A 20,240-nucleotide genomic window follows, 5' to 3' on the forward strand; every position below is an offset into this window, starting at 1 on the left:
TTTAGGGATAGCCAACAGTAAGGTGATTACAGGGTTGATCTAAATTTAAGTCCCCCTTCAAACTACGCAGTTGAAGGGGACGAAGTGGCTCAGTGGCTAAGATGCTGAGCTTGTCAATCGGAATGTCGGCAGTTTGGCGGTTCAAATCCCTAGCGTCGCATAATGGAATGAGCTCCCATTACTTGTCCCACCTTGTGCCATCCTAGCAGTTTGAAAGCACATAAAAATGCAAGTAGAATAATAGGAACCACTTTTGGTGGGAAGGTAACAGCGTTCCGTGTGCCTTTGGCGTTCAGTCATGCCAGCCACATGACCACTGACCATGTCTTCGGACAGCGCTGGCTCTTTGGCTTTGAAACGGAGTTGAGCACCACCCCATAGAGTCGGGAACGACTAGCACATGTATATGAGGGGACCCTTTACCTTTACCTTTACTTCAATCTACAGGGTGACTTTGGACAGTCTTTCTTTCTTAGCTCAACCTAGTTTAGAAGATTTTTGTTTTGGGATCCCTAGTAGCATTTTGACCTCCTCAAGGAAAGGCAGAATATAAATCTAAGTAAAATAAGTAAATACCGGTACAATGGATTCTGCCATAGGAGGTCACATCGACGGCCTGAAACAACTGAACCGTATCGGAAATACTACATAGTTTGGCTGTAAATAGCTGCTTGTGAAAAAATATCTATTTCAGCGTATTCATTTGGGGGGAAAAATGTTTGGCTGCTGGGTGCTGTTTCCATGGAAACAGACATCCAATTGGGAAGAGAAAGAGAAATTCCCCGGTTTTAAAGTAATATGTGTTTTGAATGTTTTATCCTGGTTTGTCACAATATTAACCTCCCCTAATAAAAGGATGGTTTTGCTGAAAATATTTAGTGTGGGTTTTTTTTTTGTTTTTTGTTCTGGTTATAGATAAAAAACCATTTGATAAAGCTAAATGGATGAGCTAGAGAAGAATGTGTGTGTGTGTGTGTGTGTATGTGTATGTATGTATGTATGTGTATATATATATATATTTATTTAGATTTAATACAACATATATATATATATATATATATATATATATATATATATATATATATATATATATATATATATATATATATATATATATTTACATACATACATACATACATACATACATACATACATACATACATACATTTAGTGTCACAACCCCTGTTGTGTCTTAACCATTAAACCACAGGTCCTCCTCCTTATCAGCTGAGCCAGGGAAGTAGGTATATATTTAGTGTTACAACCCCTGGTATGCCCCAATTATGGGAGGAAGCTAACTGCTTCCATTCTCTGTCCATTGGCTCGTCACAAGAGACCATCATGACAGAAACGCAATATTTTTATTGTTGCCTTTGTTACATTTGTGTTGTATTTGTGCTGATAAATAAATAAAGGGAGACTAGTATAGATCTATTTCAAGCTATTTAGCTCTCATCAGCTAGCCATACCCTTACTGGGATTCGAACCTGTGCTATATTACATCTTAGGCAGATGTCTTAACCATTAAGCCACAGGTCCTCCTCCTTATCAGCTATATATTCTTATATAATGGATCAGTTGTGCTTTTTTTGTGTGTGGTTATTTTTTCCCGTGAGAAATCCATATGTCTGCTGTATTTGATATAGGATAAAAATAAATAACCCATGGTCAGAGTAAAAGGCAACCTTTGGAGGTATGCTTTGGGTGTGTCAGGGGGAAGAAATGTCAGTTTCATTCAATGCAACCTAAGTTTAACAATTTACAGATTATTTACAGCTGTCTTAAAATGCCATAGGCTTGGCCCAATTTATTTGCTTCAGTCCAAACACTTGCAGTATGTGAGTTGTGGACTCAGCCTGGTTCACACAATAGATGTGTGAGATATTAGTTCTCTGATGATGCCACTGTCAGAGTTCCAGGTAACACCCCCAACAAAAGAAGACTCCGAGCCTTGAGTTTCCTCAAAGTTCCATTTTATTAGAAATGTCATATTGGCACATTTGGGAAAACCCGAATCTGAAAGTTTCCAGGTTTTCCCCATCCAAAAGAAAGTTCAAGTCCCTGCCCAGCAAAATTGGGCATGACTTACTTAACAACTAGCTTGCTTAGCAACAGAAATTCTGGTCCCAACTGTGGGTTGTAAGTCAATAGTAGTAATTGACTCACAACCCACAATTAGTAGCAATAGTAGTATTAGTAATAATAGCCTATAGTAGAATGTCATTGTTAAATTGCCCTTTCCTAACCATTAGTTCCCTTTGAATATCTGCTTTTTTAAACTAATGGATTGCTTTGAGCATGTTTTAAGATTATAAACAACTTTGGAAAGAAATATATAAATATACAGGTAAACTGATATTCTGAGGGACCGTCTCTTGCTGGTCACATTTACCCAACCCATCAGAGCAGGGAGGCATGGAATGTTGCAGGAGCATTCCCGAGGAAGATACACCTGGTGGGAACTAGAAGAAGGGCCTTCTCCATGGTGGCTCCCTCTCTCTGGAACATCATTCCCCTGGAGATTAGAACTCTACTTTAACACCCACTCCAACACTCTTCTGGAAGGCACTGAACACCTGGTTCTGCCAGTGGAGCTGGGGAACCCAGAGCAGGATGGAGCTCAATAAACGGCTTGTGTGATATGCTACCGCTGGGGTGGGACGTGAGGGTGATTTTATTACATTATTTGATTTTTTAATTAGTTTTACTATTTTTAGATGTGGTTTTTATATTCTGTAAGCCACCTTGACTCACCATGGGCGAATAGGTGGCAATATAAATTTAATAATAAAATAAAATAAACATATAGGACTGCACAATTAGAAAACTAAATATTTTTTCTAATAAATCTGTATAGTATTGGAATAAAATTAGTAATCTTTTTATTTGAGAGACTTGAGAGACCGCCTTCTGCCGATTACCTCCCACAGACCCATTCGATCCCACAGATTAGGCCTCCTCCGTATTCCATCTGCCAGCCAATGTCGGCTGGCGACTACTCGGAGGAGGGCCTTCTCTGTGGCTGCCCCGGCCCTTTGGAATGAGCTCCCCGTGGAGATTCGGACCCTCTCCACCCTTCAGGCCTTCCGGACGGCCGTGAAGACCTGGCTGTCCCAGCAAGCCTGGGGTTGAGTTCCCCCCCTACTCGAATTTGCTGTGTCTGTTGTGCTTTTAAATTGTTTGTATTGTCTGTTTGTCTTTGTCTTACTTTTGTAATTTCCCCTCCCTTGGCTTTGTTCAGCCACCCTGAGTCCCTTCGGGGAATAGGGCGGCCTACAAATTGAATAATAGCAATAGCAGTAGACTTATATACCGCTTCATAGGCCTTTTAGGCCTCTCTAAGCGGTTTACAGAGAGTCAGCATATTGCCCCCAACAATCTGGGTCCTCATTTTACCCACCTCGGAAGGATGGAAGGCTGAGTCAACCCTGAGCCGGTGAGATTTGAACCGCTGACCTGCTGATCTAGCAGTAGCCTGCAGTGCTGCATTTAACCACTGCGCCACCTTGGCTCTATTTGGATAAAATCCAAATCCAAATCTATTTATTGATTTTGATACTTTATCAACGTTAGAATTTTGTTTTTGAAGGTTCCCATGTGACTAGATAAGGACATTTTATTTTCAAGGAAAGATGCAACTGATCTTAACAACCTAATGAGTATGGTGTGTAGAATGGCTTAAAGCACATGTTTCAGTGATATCCAATACAGATTATTGTGGGGTTGAATCCCATCAGACTCTTAATTCTAAGGTAACATGCATGAAATCATTAGGACTAAATATACTCAGTTTAAATCTTTTGCGCATGAGAGTGCTGAAAAAAGAAAAGCTAAAAAAAAAAAAGTTAATGGATGTTTCACAATAGAGTTGAAACTGTTCGTTGCACTTTTAGTAGTGACAGCCCGACTGTTGTGCCCTTTGAAGCCTGACATATGTACTTTGTTCTCTTAATACTTGTAGTGAACAATTTATGCTGACAATTGTCAGGACCTTTCGATACAAAACTGGGTCTTTTTAAAAGCAATTTCTCCTGGAATATTTTATAAATGTTAAAAAAAGTGAAACCAAACAACTTTCCTGTCAATTAGCTGAGATTCACGAGCTTCGATCAGAACACATGCAAGGGCCTGATGCCAAGCTGCAGAGTACCTCCAGGGCCTCACTTCCTTCCTATATTTCAAATGTTTTTGTCAGCACCTGCTGAAACGCAATGAGGCAGAAACTCCCTGGAGTGAAACACATTTAAACATGCACACAAGTAACACAAGGCAAAACGAGCTTTTCATTTTTCACCCAAATTTGTGTTATCTTCAAATTCCCCCAAGTCGTTACTAAAATGTTGGAACGTCAGGGTTTTCAGATCTTCATTAAGTTTTTGTGCAAACATCACACTAATTTTTTTCTCAACTAGGTAGTAACTCGGCCAGCCACACCCCTGAACTGGTTCTCTTGGCGGTGCCACAGGAGCCACCATCTTGTTTTTTGCTTCTGCGCATGCACAGGAGCATTTTTTAAAGCACTGTACATGCACGCATGCGCAGTGCGTCCCTGAGCAAACCGGCAGCAGCAGCAGACAGAACCCACCCCTGCCTTAAGATAAAGATTACCACTTGCAGATGTGTGCTAGTCGTTCCAGATCTAAGGGGCAGTGCTCATCTGGCCAGCATGACTAAACATCCAAGTGCAAGGAACGCTGTTACCTTCCTACCAAAGGTGGTTCCTATTTTTCTACTTGCATTTTTACATGCTTTTGAACTGCTAGGTTGGCAGAAGCTGGGACAAGTAATGGGAGCTCACTCCGTTACGCGGCACTAGGGATTCGAACTGCCGAACTGCTGACTTTTCTGATCGACAAGGTCAGCGTCTGAGTCACTGAGCCACTACGTCCCTCAAAGTACCCTTACCCCATGTGAATTTTAGGAAAGCAAATTTCTGTTGAAGGTCAGGAAAAAACTTTGTAAAACAAGAGCAATTTTGAATGGGATCAATTAAAGCCTTTAGCTGGATCTGTCTAAGCATGGGCTAGACAGCCAGTTGTTGATGCTGCTGTGTGATCTGGGCCTCATACCTCAATGGTGTCTTCCAACTCTATTATCCTGTGCATCAGGGAAGAAAAAGATTGTGGGATGAAAAACAGAGTAAAGTGATTTGTTAAAAAAGTGTCTAGAACTATTTACCCTGATCTGATCTCCTCCAGATGTCTTCTATTTCAAGTCCTATGATTCTTACCCTATATGGCTAAGGTGATGAAAAACGGTTTAAAGCTTTGTCATTGAAAAATTTAAATGACTTTTCAAATGTATTTTGCTTTGTATCCAAAGAACTCCTGAAATAATTCATTCAGTAAAGGAACCTCTAGTGTCAGCATTGTGCCAGAACTGAATTTTCTGTTTGAAAGCTCTAAGAATGAACCAAAACAATTTCTAAACATGCTTGATTTAAGAACATAGAACAAATGTGCCACAGGTTGAACAAAACGGGAAATTTAAGTCAAGTGGCTGTCCCATCAATCTTTTATAGAACAAATATGGAGGAACCTAGGGCATCTTAAATCTAAGATATTTATTGTGCTGCAAACATTTTGTGATTTCATCTAGTTCTAATTGAAAAAGTGAAAAAAATTACACAATAATTTCTTAAATATTTAAGTGTCACATAATCCTTTATTGCTATGTTTCTGTTGCTATTTAGTCAATTTAAATCTGTACAATACATAATGGCCAACACCGAATGTCTGACAGATTTCACATGATACAAAAAGTATGTTTAGCATGCACTGAAACTGCTAACAAATTGGACTTGTATATAAAGATTCTTGGTTCTTAATTTTCCTTTCCAAATATGTTTAAGCATATAGTGACTGAGTTCACATATTGCAGCTAAGCCTAAAGTGTGAACCTAATTAATCACGGAAGAGGTGAATTCTGCTGTGTAGCCAATGAGCATTCACAGATTTGAAGAACCTAAAAAAAATTAGGCTTTTGAAGTTTGAATGCAACTATAGGGTAATTTATTTGTTGCATTTTCCCTGCAGGAACTTAACATATTTTATCTTTTGAACTCCATTTTCATGTTATAATTTATTACATTTATATGCCACCTCTCTCACTGTGAAAAGCTACTCTTAAGATTGTGGATGATGGTTTATTGTATACAGGTAGTTCTTGACTTACAACAACAATTGAGACCAACATTTTTGTTGCTCAGTGAATTATTTTTTTAGTGAGTTTTGTCCCATTTTACCACTATTCTTGCCACAGTTGTTAGGTAATCATTGCACTTGTTACATCCTTAACACAGTTGTTAATGAATCTGGCTTCCCCATTGACTTTGCCTGTCAAAAGTTTGCAAAAAGTGATGACATGACCCGGGACACTGCAACTTTCAGAAATTTAAGTCAGTTGACAAATGACTGAATGTTGATCACATAGAATAGAAGAAAGTTCTTTATTGGCCAAGTGTGATTGGACACATAAGGAATTTGTATTTGGTGCATAGGCTCTCTGTGTACATAAAAGAAAAAATATATTCATCAAGAATCACAAGGTACAACACTTAATGATAGTTATAGGGTACAAATAAGAAATCAAATCATACTAGGAAACAATCAATGGTAAGGATACAAACAAGAAAGTTACAGTCATACAATCTTAAGTGGGAGGAGATGGGTGATAGGAATGATGAGAAGATTAATAGTAATGCAGCAGAGATGGCATTCAGCAGGTTCTGACCAGTTCTGGAGAACCGGTAGCGGAAATTTTGAATAGTTCAGAGAACCGGTAAATACTACCTCTGACTGGCCCCATCTATTCTCTGCCTCCTTAGTCCCAGCTGATTGGGAGGAAGTGGGGATTTTACAGTAACCTTCCCCTGGAGTAGGGAGGGAATGGAGATTTCACAGTATCTTTCCCCTGCCACACCCACCAGCCACACCCATAGAACTGGTAGTAAAAAATTTTGAATCCCACCACTGTTAAGTGCAGACCTAATAAATAGTTTGACAGTGTTGAGAGATTTTTTTTCTTTAGCAGAGTTATGGCATTCGGGAAAACTGTTCTTGTGTCTAGTTGTTCTGATGTGCAGTGCTCTATATGACTTCAATGTTGCCGCAACAGTCATCAGTGGAACCTGGAATTAAGGAGAAACTTCCTAACAGTGAGGCCAATTAACCAGTGGAACAGCTTTGCTTTCAGAAATCGTGGGTGTTTCATCAATGGAGGTTTTTAAGAAGAGACTGGACAGTCACTTGTCTGAGATGGTAGGTTCTCCTTCTTGAGCAGGGGGCTGAACTAGACGACCTCCAAGGTCCCTTCCAGCTCTATTCTATTCTAAATTCTAAAATGTGAGAAATGGTCATAAAGCCCTTTTTTAGCACTGTTGTAACTTCAAATGGTCACTAAATGAACTGCTGTAAGTCAAGGACTATAGAGGTGGTATTCAGCAGGTTCTGACCAGTTCTGGAGAACCAGTAGTGGAAATTTTGAGTAGTTTGGTAAATATCACCTGACTGGCCCCACCCCTATCTATTCTCTGCCTCCTGAGTCCCAGCTGATCGGGAGGAAATGGGGATTTTTCAGTATCCTTCCTCTGCCACACCCACCAAGCCAGGACATGCCCACAGAACAGATAGTAAAAAAAAAATTTGAATCCCACCACTGAAGAACAACCTGTATGCTGCAACCCACAGAGTGCAGACTGATAGTGAAGAGTTGAAAATGAACAAATAAGCCAGTATGTCCCAATATTGGCAAACTCTGAGAAGTGAAGTCCATGCCCTGATTGAGAAACACTGAAAGAGTCAACACCTGCCCCAGTAGGTTGCGGAGGGTGTGGTCCCCACTTCCCCAGAAATCTGCTCATTCAGTCCTACATGGAAGCAGTGACACCCCCTCTCCCAGTTATAAGCATGCAAGAGTCCGATTGAGGCCACTGCCAGCTTGCCCAACAAGACCCAGGTAGAAGCAGAGAGGCAGAACAAAGAGGCATGAAGAGATTGGACTGCCATTTGTCAGAAATGGTGTAGGGTCTCCTACTTGAGGGTGGGGGGTTGGACTAGATGACCTATAAGGTCCCTTCCAACTCTGTTATTCTATATTCCTGCGTTCAGAAGTTGTTGGAGCTTCATCACTGGAGGCTTTCAAGAAGAGACTGACATTTGTCAGAAAAGATGTAGGGTCCCCTGCTTGAGCGGGGTGGGGTGGGACTAGATGACCTATAATATCCTTTCCAACTCTGTTAATCTGTTAAAGAGGCATCAGAAGGCACGGAGGACCGGCAAAGCTGTCCTTGCACCTAAAAGCCCTACCCAGCCCGCTCTGCCCTGGCTGCATCGTCTTATCCACAAAGGCTAACACGCTTCGCAACGCTCATTCCAACGTAACAATTGCAATAGGGCCCATAACACGGGCAAAGCTTGCCGAGCATTCATTCACCCTGAATTGGATTCCTCAGGCAGGGCAACGTTACGAGGAGCAACCAGAGACCCCTGAGTGGAGGTATAAAGCCCGGGGAGCCGCCCACGACAGGAGGACCCAGGACTACATTTCCCATCACCCCTCGATTAAAAAGAGAGCGAGGGGAGCGGACGGTTCCCCCTCCCTCCTCTCGCCCTCCCGCCGAGCGGCACGTGCCGTCCGCCCCAACCAATAGAGGGCGTGTCGGGGGCGGGTCACGTGCCTTTGTTTGGCGCTTTTATGGAGCAGGCAGAGCAGTTAGGCGCGGAGTCTGTCTGTGGTGACGGGAGCAGGTGGGTCGAAGGCGAAAGCGGGGCGGGAAGCGAGGTAGGGCCGGGCGGGGCTGCTTCAAGGGAACGAAAGCCGGTTCTCGTGGGCATTCTGGGCGGCTGTGGGGCGAGGTCTCCGCAAAAAAGCCGCTTTTAGTCTTTGGGCGTCTCCGTTCACCTCGGCGGGGGTCTTCTTGTCCTTCGAGTGGGAGCTTCGGGGTTGCGGGAGGGGAAAAAAAGGGACGCGACGTTGACGAAGGGCCGCCGGGAAGCTCGGACGTTCGGCTGCTGCAGCTGCTGCCTCTTCGCCGCTTCCAGCTCCGCAACGGAACAGGTGGCTACCCTGGCGCCGTTCCCCTCATGGCGCCAAGCTCTGCCCGGCTGGCTCTCCCGCTCTTTCTTTCCCGGCCCCTCCTAGGTTTGACAGAAGTGGAACGCTTTGATCCATTGTTCGAGGGGAAGGGGCGGCGGCGGGAAAGGGGGGGGGCGCCGCCTTGCCGCGCGCGTTGCCGAGCTTTGGAAGGGAGGGGGCGCCAGAGACAACACCCGCCTGGCGCGCGCCGTCTCCCTCCACCCGGGCGGTGTGGGGGAGGGGGGGAGAAAAACGCGTGAAGGTGGGAAAAGGGTGTGTTTGGGGGGGCTGAGAACTAAATAAAGCCCACTCACCCCCCTCCGGCAGGCTGACGACCCAGAAGGCAAAATCAAACAGCTCGTCCCGCTCGAGCTCTTCTGGCGGGACGAAAGGTGGAGGGAGGGGCTCCTCAGGGGAGCGACAGCGAGGGGGGGGGGGTTTACAGGGAGAGGAGCCGAGCGGCGAGTTGCCCGGATGTTACCGTTGCAAAAAGCTCCCCCTCCCAAAGGGGGGGGATTGGCGCGCGCGCGCTCTCTTGCTCTTTTTCAGGCGGTTTGAATTCGGTGCGTTCGAGAGCGGCGCGTGGGGAGGGCGGGGTTTCCTTCTCCCATTCTACCCCTCCCTTTTTCTTTTTTTGAATCTTCTCTTTAGTTAATAAGGATGGCTGGCTGGCTGTCGGTGGCCCCGCCCCACTGAGGGGCAGCGGTGGGGGGGGGGCTTTTCTCTCCACCCTGTTTCTTCCTCTTCAATCTTGGGCGTTGTTTATCTGGCTTTTCTTTAACGGTGTTTTGTTTTGTATTATTCTTTATGTAAAAAAAAGGAATAGTCCCCACAGTGTTTCTTCCCCTCTCCACCCCTCTTTATTGTATCATCGCACACCTAGGAGCTTTAAACCTTAGGGGTCCTTTTATTTTATTTCAATTTTTTTTTTTTTTGCTGAATTCCTGCTTTATCTCAAGTCCTTTGTGTGGATGGGCTTAAAAAGAGACCCAGGAGCAATGTGATTGCTTTATTGATGCTAATGTAGAACAAACACTGTCCTACTGAGGCACCCTTTGTGTTTTTTTTATAAAAAGCAAGGACAATGGCATTACTGATCTCTGGCTGGCAGGTCATTAGAAATACACATTTTCTTGAGGGAGATCTTCAGGAATTTTATATGCATAATTTGATATGCAAGGGGGGGTTGATCATCCTTGATCATTGCCCTAGAAAGTATAGACAGCTCTTAGTTGATATATGTTTGTGTTAGAGATACATTTCCTTAGCTTATTTTTAGGTGCTTTCCCCTGAGCATTTAATAAAATAAACCCTAATGCTAGCATCAAATGTCTGGGGGCCCAAGCAGCAAGCACTCCAGGGGTCTCTTCAATCTAGGTATATTTAAAGAGAAAGCTAGTATGTCTGCCTTTAAGAGCAACTGTGTGTCATGGATATTTTACTGTCTAATTGTGAATTGTACAGTGTTGGATTCTTTGTTACTGCTACAATGGAATTGTTTCTAATTTAAGAAAAATCAAGCTGAGAAAACTGAGTATATTTAACTCTAATCTTTGCATGTGAAATTAGTGAGGAAATATATATCATCTTAGCTAATTGTTTAATGGACATAAGTGCTGTGCTTTATGTTAAACAATAAATACCCATACTGTCATTGGTGAGAATACGGTGATGATAGTGTCTCAGGAAGAACAACCACGTGGTACCATGTCTTTGTTCATTCCACATAGACATGTTACCACTACATGTTAGTGGATCTTGAATGGGTCTTAAGGTGAAAAATAGGATATAGCAGATATGACCTAAGCCTGAGTATTCTAGTTTGATTACTACATTCCATACTGCTTGACATTTTTAGATGCATTACCTCATATGTATTTTCTAAATTTGAAAAACAAGATGTAGACTCTGGTAGAAGATATAACTTACCAACAATGCTTATCATTTAGAATTATTTTAAATTGTTTAAAATACTGAGATCAGTCATGTTAACAGTAATGCATATTTCAATTTATTTAAGGATGTGTCTGCTTTCTTAGGGCTCATTTACTGGAGTAGCTGTAATACCCTTTGGAGTTATTCTGTTTAGTCATGGCGTCTTCTGGTAAGTATTAGCTTCATTGTATTATAATGCATCATAATTGAATAAGAGAAATGTTTTCTCAGCATATGTGTGTTGGTGTGGGTATATTATTTATAGTGGGTGTTATGAGTCATCCTTTGATTACAACTATTTCTAAAGAAAAATCGTATTCGCAAATAATGGAGATATGTATAAATACATAAATTGGAAAATAGTTTAAGTGATGCCTAATTTTTTATCCTTTGGAGGTTAATATCAACTAAGGTTAAAAGTAATTTTAGTTCTAAAGCATTGATTAAATTGAAATTGCTAATGTAATCCTTAAAAGTGTTCCAGTGTTCTGTTTTAAATTTATGCAGGACTATTTATCCATATTCATTTCCTGAATATGCTGCAGTAATATGGAGTTGGGTATACAATAAAGTTATAAACATCTAGTTTTCTGTAAGGAATAGATCATTTTTTTCTTTGCACAAGTTTGTGGAATTTTATTGATTCCATAAAATGAAGGTCCTGGGCAGATGGAGTAGCCACAATTAGCCAATATAACAGTTTTTAAAATCCAACAAGACTCAAAATATGGCTCAGAATATTAACTAAAAATTATCTCATCTAGACATACAGGTGAAAGAACTAGAAAAGCGTGCTTCAGGTCAGGCATTTGAATTGATACTTGGTCCTCCTCCAAAAGAAGCTGTTCCAGAATTTCCTCTCTCTCCTCCAAAGAAAAAAGATCTCTCATTGGAAGAAATTCAGAGGAAATTAGAAGCTGCAGAAGAAAGACGAAAGGTAAATATATACTGTTCTATTTTCATATGCCTATGTGCCAATGAAAAGTGGATTGTAGCAGTTAATAGCTGACCATAAAGGAGTATATAAGGAGTATTGTAAACTATAAGTACTTTGAACATGGATCCTAAGTTATTTTAAGAATTTCGGAAGTTTGATGAAAATTGTAATATGATTGCAGAGAGTGGGACTGCTTGACTTAAATTAATTTGACCAACCATTTATTGAATCATATGAAAGATAGGAGGGTAACGTTAACTTAGACAAGAACTGTAATTGTATATAGATTGCTCCCAGCTAAATGCAAAATGGATCTATATTCTAGTCCCATGAAGCTGAAGTTTTGAAGCAACTAGCTGAAAAGCGAGAGCATGAAAAAGAGGTGCTGCAGAAGGCAATTGAAGAAAATAACAACTTCAGCAAAATGGCAGAGGAAAAGTTGACTCACAAAATGGAAGCCAACAAAGAGAACAGAGAAGCACAAATGGCTGCTAAACTGGAACGCTTGAGAGAGAAAGTAAGTGCTGTTCAATTTACTTCATTTAGTAAGCTGTGAACTTAGATTGCCAGTTGCACACAGAATAGCTGGCAATAGTTCTTCAGATTTCACAGAAGAGTTTTGTTTTTTTTAAACATGCAATGGCTAAATCCAGAAATCCTACATATAATAATAAAAACTAATAATCTGGTTAAGAATTGACATTCAATTTGAATGCTGTAAAGAAAGGCACTGAACTTTACAAGAAGCAAAAATGACAAATAGCTAGTTCACTGGCCTTTATTTCTATTTGGACTGTAGAACTTGGGAAATCATTGGGTATGACCATAAATTGGCTGCCATGTGAGGCATGTTTAATCACAACAAAATTGTATAATATTGAATACAATAAGTTTCATGTTAAATAACTACCATCTTTTCAGAAAAATAGAAAAGCTTACCTGAGACAACTTGGTATGGCAGCCCCTGAGATATTGGAACGCTGCTATCATGTCATACCTAGTCCTTCTTTTCATCAGACTAGACATACCCAATTCCAGCAACCATTCATTATATGTTTTAGCCTCCAATGTTTTAGTCCCCTATCATCTTTGTTGCTCCTTTTTTATTTATTTAGAACATCTATATAGCCATCGATCTTATATCCAATTGTGGGTGACTTCTAGAATTTGGGTGGGAGCTTTGGTTTTTATTTGGGGGGGGGGATTTGTATGGATCCCAGAAAAAGCAAGGATGATAGGTAACCAATGATAAAATTTGATTAAGAAACCTTTTTTAAAAAAATCTTGTTTTTAAAAGTGGGTTAAACAAGAGCCACGTACAACACCAGTAGACATGGCATTGTGAATTGAGATTAAGAAGATTCAAACACAGTAGGCTCATCTAGACATGTCTCTGTCCAAATAACATGTTTATATTGTAGTAGGATCAAACCCAGTCTTTCCTCAATAAAAAACTACTTTTGCAACTGTAAAAATGCTGTAACACTATACACTTATGCTTGCTTTTATGCTTTAAACTGCTGTGGCACATTTTAAGAATAAAAATACTTCATCAAAAGTGTATTGTTTAAGGCAGTAGCTTTCTTAAACATAGGAAAACTTACAAATGAGAATTATAGTAGTATGAAGCTAACTCTTAAAACACAGGATTAAATGATTCTGTTTATCTCTCCCCCCCCCCCTTCTAGCTAGCCAGCTGGAATGAAAATTTTCAATATCTATATTATTGTGCCCATCACTACTACAATCTGAAAAAATAGAATACAATCTGTAGAGATTTTTATATGTAGATTATTTAAGTCCTTTGCTACATCGTTAATCAATGTTCTTAATTTAGTATATTCCATTTACTATCAGGAAATTGCTCAATGAATTCCCCACAGCATAGCCAAACCTTAGTTGTAATCCAATTTATTTGGACAGTGCTAGTTTAAGGAAAAGTACTTTGAATTAAACTCTCAATTTGGATAGAATTAAAATTTCAGAAGAACTTACTGTTTTCTCATTTTTTAAATTTTGCTTTCCTAGGATAAGCATATTGAAGAAGTACGAAAGAACAAAGAAGGAGGCAAAGAACCTGGTGAGAATGAAAGCGACTGACTTCATTCTGGAAACTAACTTCTCCCCTTTGTCTAAATATCCAAAGACTGTATTGGCCAGTGTTTTTTTGTTAAGTTTCTAGAAACTGATGTAGAGCTGTATAGTTAGATCTGACTGTACACTTGATTTGGGGAATTAGAGGGGAGCCCTTTCATGTTCACTCTTTTTCTAAACTGTTGTCTTTCCAGTGTAGCTATCTTGTTGCATTTCTTCTATTCCAGTGCAGTTGTTCCTGGATTGATGGCTAGTGCTATGTTCAGCTCTGACATTTTTGTGAACTGAATATGTAGTGTAATGTTCATGCTGAATCTGTTACACTTCAGAATATGTCAGTCTTAAGATATTACTGTAACTAAGTGATTTAATAAAGCTGCACAATGCTGTTATCACAGGTGAGTGTTTTTGAAACTAGCATTACTACATAAGCAGTTCAAGCATATTTATAGCTAGAATATTGGAATGCAATATTAAAATATCTACAAATTATTCCTAAATACAGTGGCATAATATTCCTCAGTACTGTTTTCTGTGCAGTTGCCTATTGTTCTAGGTTTACAATAAGAGCTTTGTCTTCTACCTTAGCAGTTGTCAGCTGCTATTTATTCAGACAACCCAGAACCACCTCCCTTCTTGACTATTCTAGTACTTGCAACAAAAACAAATAATTCTTTGTTAACATAGGATAAATTTGAAGGGATGAAGTCTCTCTTAAAATTTAGGGTATCTTCACAATTAAGTTTAGAAATAAAAACAGTTCTCCTTAAACAGCACATAAAAAGGAAACTCTTACCTTGTAAAAACAATAAAAATCATTGCACTTGTAGGTTCAAAGCTTATTAGGTAAGAACATTTGGTTCTGCTTTCACAATTTGATCTTAGAGATACTGTTAAAGTAAGGCTAAGCTTTTCTCTAACAATATATGCCATCAAAAATATTTGTATCTTGGGATGATGACAAAAGCCTGGCATAGTATCTGTTTAATTTGTATCATTGTTGTAGAATGGATATGGGAATTAAAAGCGCCCTCATGTGGCAATAGTATTGGTAACTATATAGTCAAGAATGGTATGTTGTATACTGGATTATGTTGGAAATAAAAGCATACATTTAAGCTTTAGGAACTCAATGTTGCAATTGGTTACTGCAGTTAAAATACTTTTTCAACATCTTTTAAGCTTTTAAAAGTAGTTTTCATTAGCTGCAGTAAAGAGAATTGATTGGGTTAACTAAAATTGTGTTTGTAGCCATCTTACCTTGATATGAGAAACATTTATCTGATATTCTATCCCCAGACCTTTGGATGTTTAATTAAAATATATGATTGGTGCCAAGTGGTTCATGCTGTAATTTTTAATAGTTTAAACGTGAAACTGCTTCTGTGCATGCCTGTGTTCAGATATATGTGCTTGATCTTCTTGCTCATTTCATCAAAATAATAAAATTTATAATTACCATATCTCTGTATCTTAGACTTAGTCAGTTATTAATAAATAGATTTAATCAAATTTGGTGCATTTTTCTGCTGTCTTTAGATAGCGAATGTTTTGCCACTGTAAATGCTTCTAAGAAATTTATTGAAAGTGTTGGGTTCAGAAAATGCTATCAAAAACATATTTGAAGTAGTATAGCTATCTGTCGGTAGGTTTTGTTAAAACAATGTAAAATAAATATAGCACTAGAGACCAAGATTTTTTTTAAAAAATGCTTTGATATATAAATGGTATGTATGTCTATTTGGTAATGATTGGATTAATTACAGTGAGACTAAGTGTTCAGGTAAGTATGGATCTCAGCAGATAGGGATATCTGCCTGACCTTTGACTAGGTTAAAAAGCATATTGACCTTTTTAATACTTGAATGGGAGATTGTCAAGAGACTTTTAGGCTGCTAGGCTGATTGATAAGTTAAAAATGTCGGAAAAGGGTAACTGCAAACCATATGTGCATTGTTGCAAAGATAATGGAAGGTATGTTTCATTAAGGGTCCAAATCTATTTTATTATATTTATGCAGCTACACATCTCACATAAAAGTGCCCCTGATAGCTTACAACACTTAATTGAAAAACAGATAAAATGTTATACAAAAAGTATTAACCACAATAAGGGAACTGTTGCAAAATCTTTTTAAGAGCACCTTTGTCTTTTCTAAGCTTTAAATACTATATTCTGTTACTGAAAAACATGTATCCAGAACTTACCTGTAACTTAATTTGAAACATTTTGTTTGACAACTGAAAACTTTCCCCCCATTTCTGCATCTTTTTGGTGGACTGAAATTTCAAGCAAACCAATGCAGAAGTTAGATCTTGAATCAATGTGCTGTTGCATTCTGCAATGTGAAATAGGTGAATTAATATTTAACAGGGTTTTTTTGGTAGAATGCAAAGCCGTTGGAGTCAGAATATTGAGAATACTTCAAACAGCATATAAATGAACACTCTTAAGTAGTCTTAACATTTTTAAAATAATGGCTATATGTTTTGCTCCTGCATGAAAGTATGTTACTTAGGGATAATACATCCTGTCATGATACAAGCACCAATATTGCTTCAAGTAAAAAGTCTTGGTTTTCAAATACAAGATTTATGAATGGGGTTTCCTGTCAGTAGGAAAGGAAGCTATTTTTCCATGTTTAATCCATGCTTCCCTATTGGAGGAACATCAGTTACTTTCCTTAGTTGTTTCCTGCTGTTGGGTTTTACTTAATTGTACCAGGAAAGTTAGAAAATGGAAAGATATTCAAGTGAAATTGCTCTACCATACATCTCACTCATTCAATAATAAGTTTGTACAACTTTGGATCCTAGCCTTAGGAAGTCTCGATTTAGTAATAGAAGCCTCCAAGCTGATGCCACTCAGAATTCTAAAATACTTTAGTTTAATTTGGCCAATATCCACAGCAGTTACTAGATGTAGGCTTAAAACATCTGGGGATAACATTGGAAAAATATCTTTTTTTTTTTTGTTCTAAAAAAAAACATTGGAAAAATATCAATTGGAAAAGTTCATTTTGAAAGCTTGGAATACCTCTTAATGTATTTGGATAACACTTAATTTGAATTAAAATGTTCTTACATTGGGGAACTACAGTTTTGTTTCAGAAAAGAGATGAATGGTTCAATTTATAAGCTGTCCATCTTATAAAGGTGACACTAGGTGGCATGCAGTAAAAACAAAATTCCATTCTCTTGCTTGCTAGATTTTCTAAGAACAACCAAGTAAATTTATGTACTATACAGTAGTTTGAATTCTCAAGTGTGTCTTAGAGTACAAGTCTTTAGATTTTTTTTCCAGAGCTCCAATATACATACAAAGGACCAGCCTTAAAAACATTTTTCCTGAAACAAAATGAGTTTGTTGGGATACCATTGGGCCTGATACCTATTGACTGCATGGAAAAATATTAACCTTTTCAACATGTTACATGTTTTAGGCTTCCAAGACATTCATATAGTCATCTTGATCCTGTTTATCGTACTATTCTGCTTTTCTTCCTTCAACCTTGCAAAGGATTGTGATTTTCTGTAGCCCATTATCCTTTGGCAGGCCTGTATAAACTATAGGCATTGGCTGCTTTCTGATTATTGTTTTTTATTATTCAATACAGTTTCGATTATTGTTCAATACAGTAGAGATTGGTCATTTGGTTTACATGGTTCAATGCAAACGTTTAAACAGCAGAGAAAATGTTCTTATTTGTTTTAGAATATTATTTCTCCAAACCTAGTTCTTACAACTTATTTTTCATTGTGAAGGTTCCTCAAAAGAATAGTAAGAGGTTCTAGGTGTTAGTATCATCAGTTTAAGCAGAGCACATATATACATACATACATACATACATACATATACACACACACACACACACACACATATATATATATATATATATATATATATATATATATATACACACACACACACACACATATATAGAGAGAGAGGGACAGTGGTCATATACATATGACTGGTCATATACACATATAGAGAGAGAGGGCTGAAAGCCCTATGAAGCAGTATATAAGTCTACTGCTATTGCTATACATACACACACATATACATACATACACACACACACACATACACACACACATAATTTTCCAGTCTTTTGGGCATATAGATCTGTTCCATGTTTGGAATACTTCTTGATGTATTGGATAGAAGTTGTAAATACTTTAATTATCTGCAGCTTTTAAGTGGTGTTTCATTTGCACCTTCTTTTAAATCTGCTAGCTTTATCCTAATTTGCTTGTGGCAGAGTTGATTCTCCCCCTCCCCAATTCTATGTTTTTGTTTGATCTCATTGTCTTTTTGTATCTACATTTCGTATACCTGCGTATACAAAGAGATGTATTTGATATAAAAAATGTGAATATGTAGTGAAGCAGATAACTACTGCTTAGTGATGCTATTGATAAGGTTATAATGTGGTTGTCAAAGTTATATTAACTTTTGGTGCCTTTCCAAGTGCCATTCAAGGTAGTGATTGCTACCTCTGAAAGGGAGCAATCAGCTTGGGGCTTGGATATCTATAAAACCACCTTATGTGCAGATGGCCAGAAAAATCTAGTTCTTTGCAAAGCCTTTGGGAATTGATTGTCAACTCACTGGTGGTGGCTTTAGTTTTGATAGTGTATCATTTTCTTATTATAATTGTATAAATTTTATTATTGGTATCTGGGCAGCCTAGAGCTGTCTGGATTGAGAAAAATCATTCATTCATTCCACAGTTGGCATCTGGAAATATCCTGGATGATAGGATTGTACTACTTCATCATTGTTTCCTATTGTGCAGTCAATTTAATTTTGATATTGTATTCTTAGGAAATATCCATATATAGAGTCTGCATTTGTATTTCTTGAAACAGGTGTTGGCAATAAACAAGGAATTGTTTCCAAAATAATCTGTTATTCTATCTATTGCATTATTGTGTTTACACAATCTAAATCTTCCTATAAGTCTAGGTTCCCCCATTCCTTTTGGTTTTGTTCTAACTTTGTCGTTGCCTCCAGATTTACTGGTGAAAATCTGTAGACATGTTTTATTGTAACTGTTTTAGCCATGTCCTTACAATGTTTACAGTGTTCATATATGTTCACGATATGTGAGGTATTGGACTTGATGGCCTCATAATTCCCTTCCAACTCTAAATCTATGTATTTCTTTCACAATAATATTGTAGCTTGCCATTGCCTTTTCTGGGTTTTATTTTGAAGCTACTGAGCCCCACTTTGTTTCCTCTTGTACTGTGTACTGTTTTCTTTTGACTTTACCTGCAAAGGTGAATCTCCTGTTCCATCCAACGTTGCTTTCAACATCACTGAGGGCTACCAAGACTTCCTACCACATCAGATGGAAGAAGAAGGTAATTGCCATTGTTTTTCCTTGTGACAATGGCTGCAGCGTTGTATCCCAAGTTTACCTGCCCTTTATAGGTTGGTGGCTTCTTCAAATACACACCTAGGTTAGAATGGGGTGAGGTGTGTGGAAGGTGGTCTGTTTGGTTGATGACTCTAAAGGAATGTATAGGTAGGCTAGGGGAGGCTGATTGTGATACTCCAAGATCAATGCTAGTTTTGGATGGTAGGATCAGAAGGTTGAGTGATTTTTTTGGGATTCTTTGGCTTGGGGACCAGCAAAGAGTTGAGATTAGGTGGGTGTGGGCATGTGTGTATGTGTGTGTGTGAGAGAGAGAAATAGGATAGGACAGACAAAGCTGTTATGGTGATGATGGACAAGGGGAATAAGGCAAGGGAATAAGACTTCACTTGGGGAAAGTGAACTTGGTGGTAGTTCAGAGAATTGGTAAATACCACCTCTGGCCCCATTTATTCTCTGTCTCCCAAGTCGCAGCTGATCGGGAGGCAATGGGGATTTTGCAATATCCTTCCCCTGGAGTGGGGAGGGAATGAAGATTTTACAGTATCCTTGCCATGCCACGCCCACAGAACCGGCAGTAAAAAAAATTGAATCCCACCACTGGTAACATCCTGAGGATACCCATTGGAATATCTCTTCATTTGACAGGTATTGCTGTCAATAGTTTCCCAGGAAGCTGTGGCAAATTGTATATTCATTCCTAGCATGATTGGCTGTGGGTTTTAAGACCCACCCCACTTCCAGGGATTTTAAAACATTTAACTTTGTCTAGGCATCTGCTTCCCCAGTCAGAGTTAGTGCATAATTTGGAGA

At 39.0% G+C, this 20,240-nt stretch overlaps 2 protein-coding genes across 4 annotated transcripts in view; both read left to right on the forward strand.

Annotated features, from left to right (window-relative positions):
• The window catches only part of PAFAH2 (platelet activating factor acetylhydrolase 2), a 56,205-nt gene extending 50,875 nt beyond the window's left edge, over positions 1 to 5,330 (forward strand). The window contains exon 10 of the mRNA XM_087728341.1: positions 4,413 to 5,330. Coding sequence (XP_087584467.1) covers positions 4,413 to 4,516 — 104 coding nt within the window. The 3' untranslated portion in view covers positions 4,517 to 5,330. The remainder of the gene's footprint in view (positions 1 to 4,412) is intronic.
• Positions 5,331 to 8,663: 3,333 nt separating this feature from the next.
• Positions 8,664 to 15,504, forward strand: STMN1 (stathmin 1). Of its 3 annotated transcripts, none has more exons than XM_014054536.2 (5): positions 8,664 to 8,747; positions 11,115 to 11,179; positions 11,775 to 11,947; positions 12,273 to 12,464; positions 13,976 to 15,504. In XM_014054536.2, the coding sequence occupies exons 2-5, from the start codon at positions 11,167 to 11,169 to the stop codon at positions 14,045 to 14,047; spliced, it is 450 nt and encodes a 149-aa protein (XP_013910011.1). In that variant the 5' UTR covers positions 8,664 to 8,747; positions 11,115 to 11,166; the 3' UTR covers positions 14,048 to 15,504. The 3 variants fall into 3 exon arrangements, with proteins under 3 accessions (XP_013910011.1, XP_087584353.1, XP_013910012.1); XM_087728227.1 differs by lacking the exon at positions 8,664 to 8,747 and adding an exon at positions 8,762 to 8,781; XM_014054537.2 differs by lacking the exon at positions 8,664 to 8,747 and adding an exon at positions 8,923 to 9,057.
• The last annotated feature ends 4,736 nt before the right edge of the window (positions 15,505 to 20,240 follow it).

Source organism: Thamnophis sirtalis, unplaced genomic scaffold, assembly GCF_051295495.1.
Source record: "Thamnophis sirtalis isolate CommonGarterSnake01/CBP01778 unplaced genomic scaffold, rThaSir2_p1.2 scaffold_13, whole genome shotgun sequence".
Classification (NCBI taxonomy): Eukaryota; Metazoa; Chordata; class Lepidosauria; order Squamata; family Natricidae; genus Thamnophis; species Thamnophis sirtalis.

Excerpts from the sequence above, each read along its gene's own strand:
- STMN1 (XM_014054536.2), top strand. Across the intron at positions 11,948-12,272 it reads CTGCAGAAGAAAGACGAAAG|TCCCATGAAGCTGAAGTTTT; the intron begins GTAAATATATAC and ends TCTATATTCTAG. Across the intron at positions 12,465-13,975 it reads TGGAACGCTTGAGAGAGAAA|GATAAGCATATTGAAGAAGT; the intron begins GTAAGTGCTGTT and ends TTGCTTTCCTAG.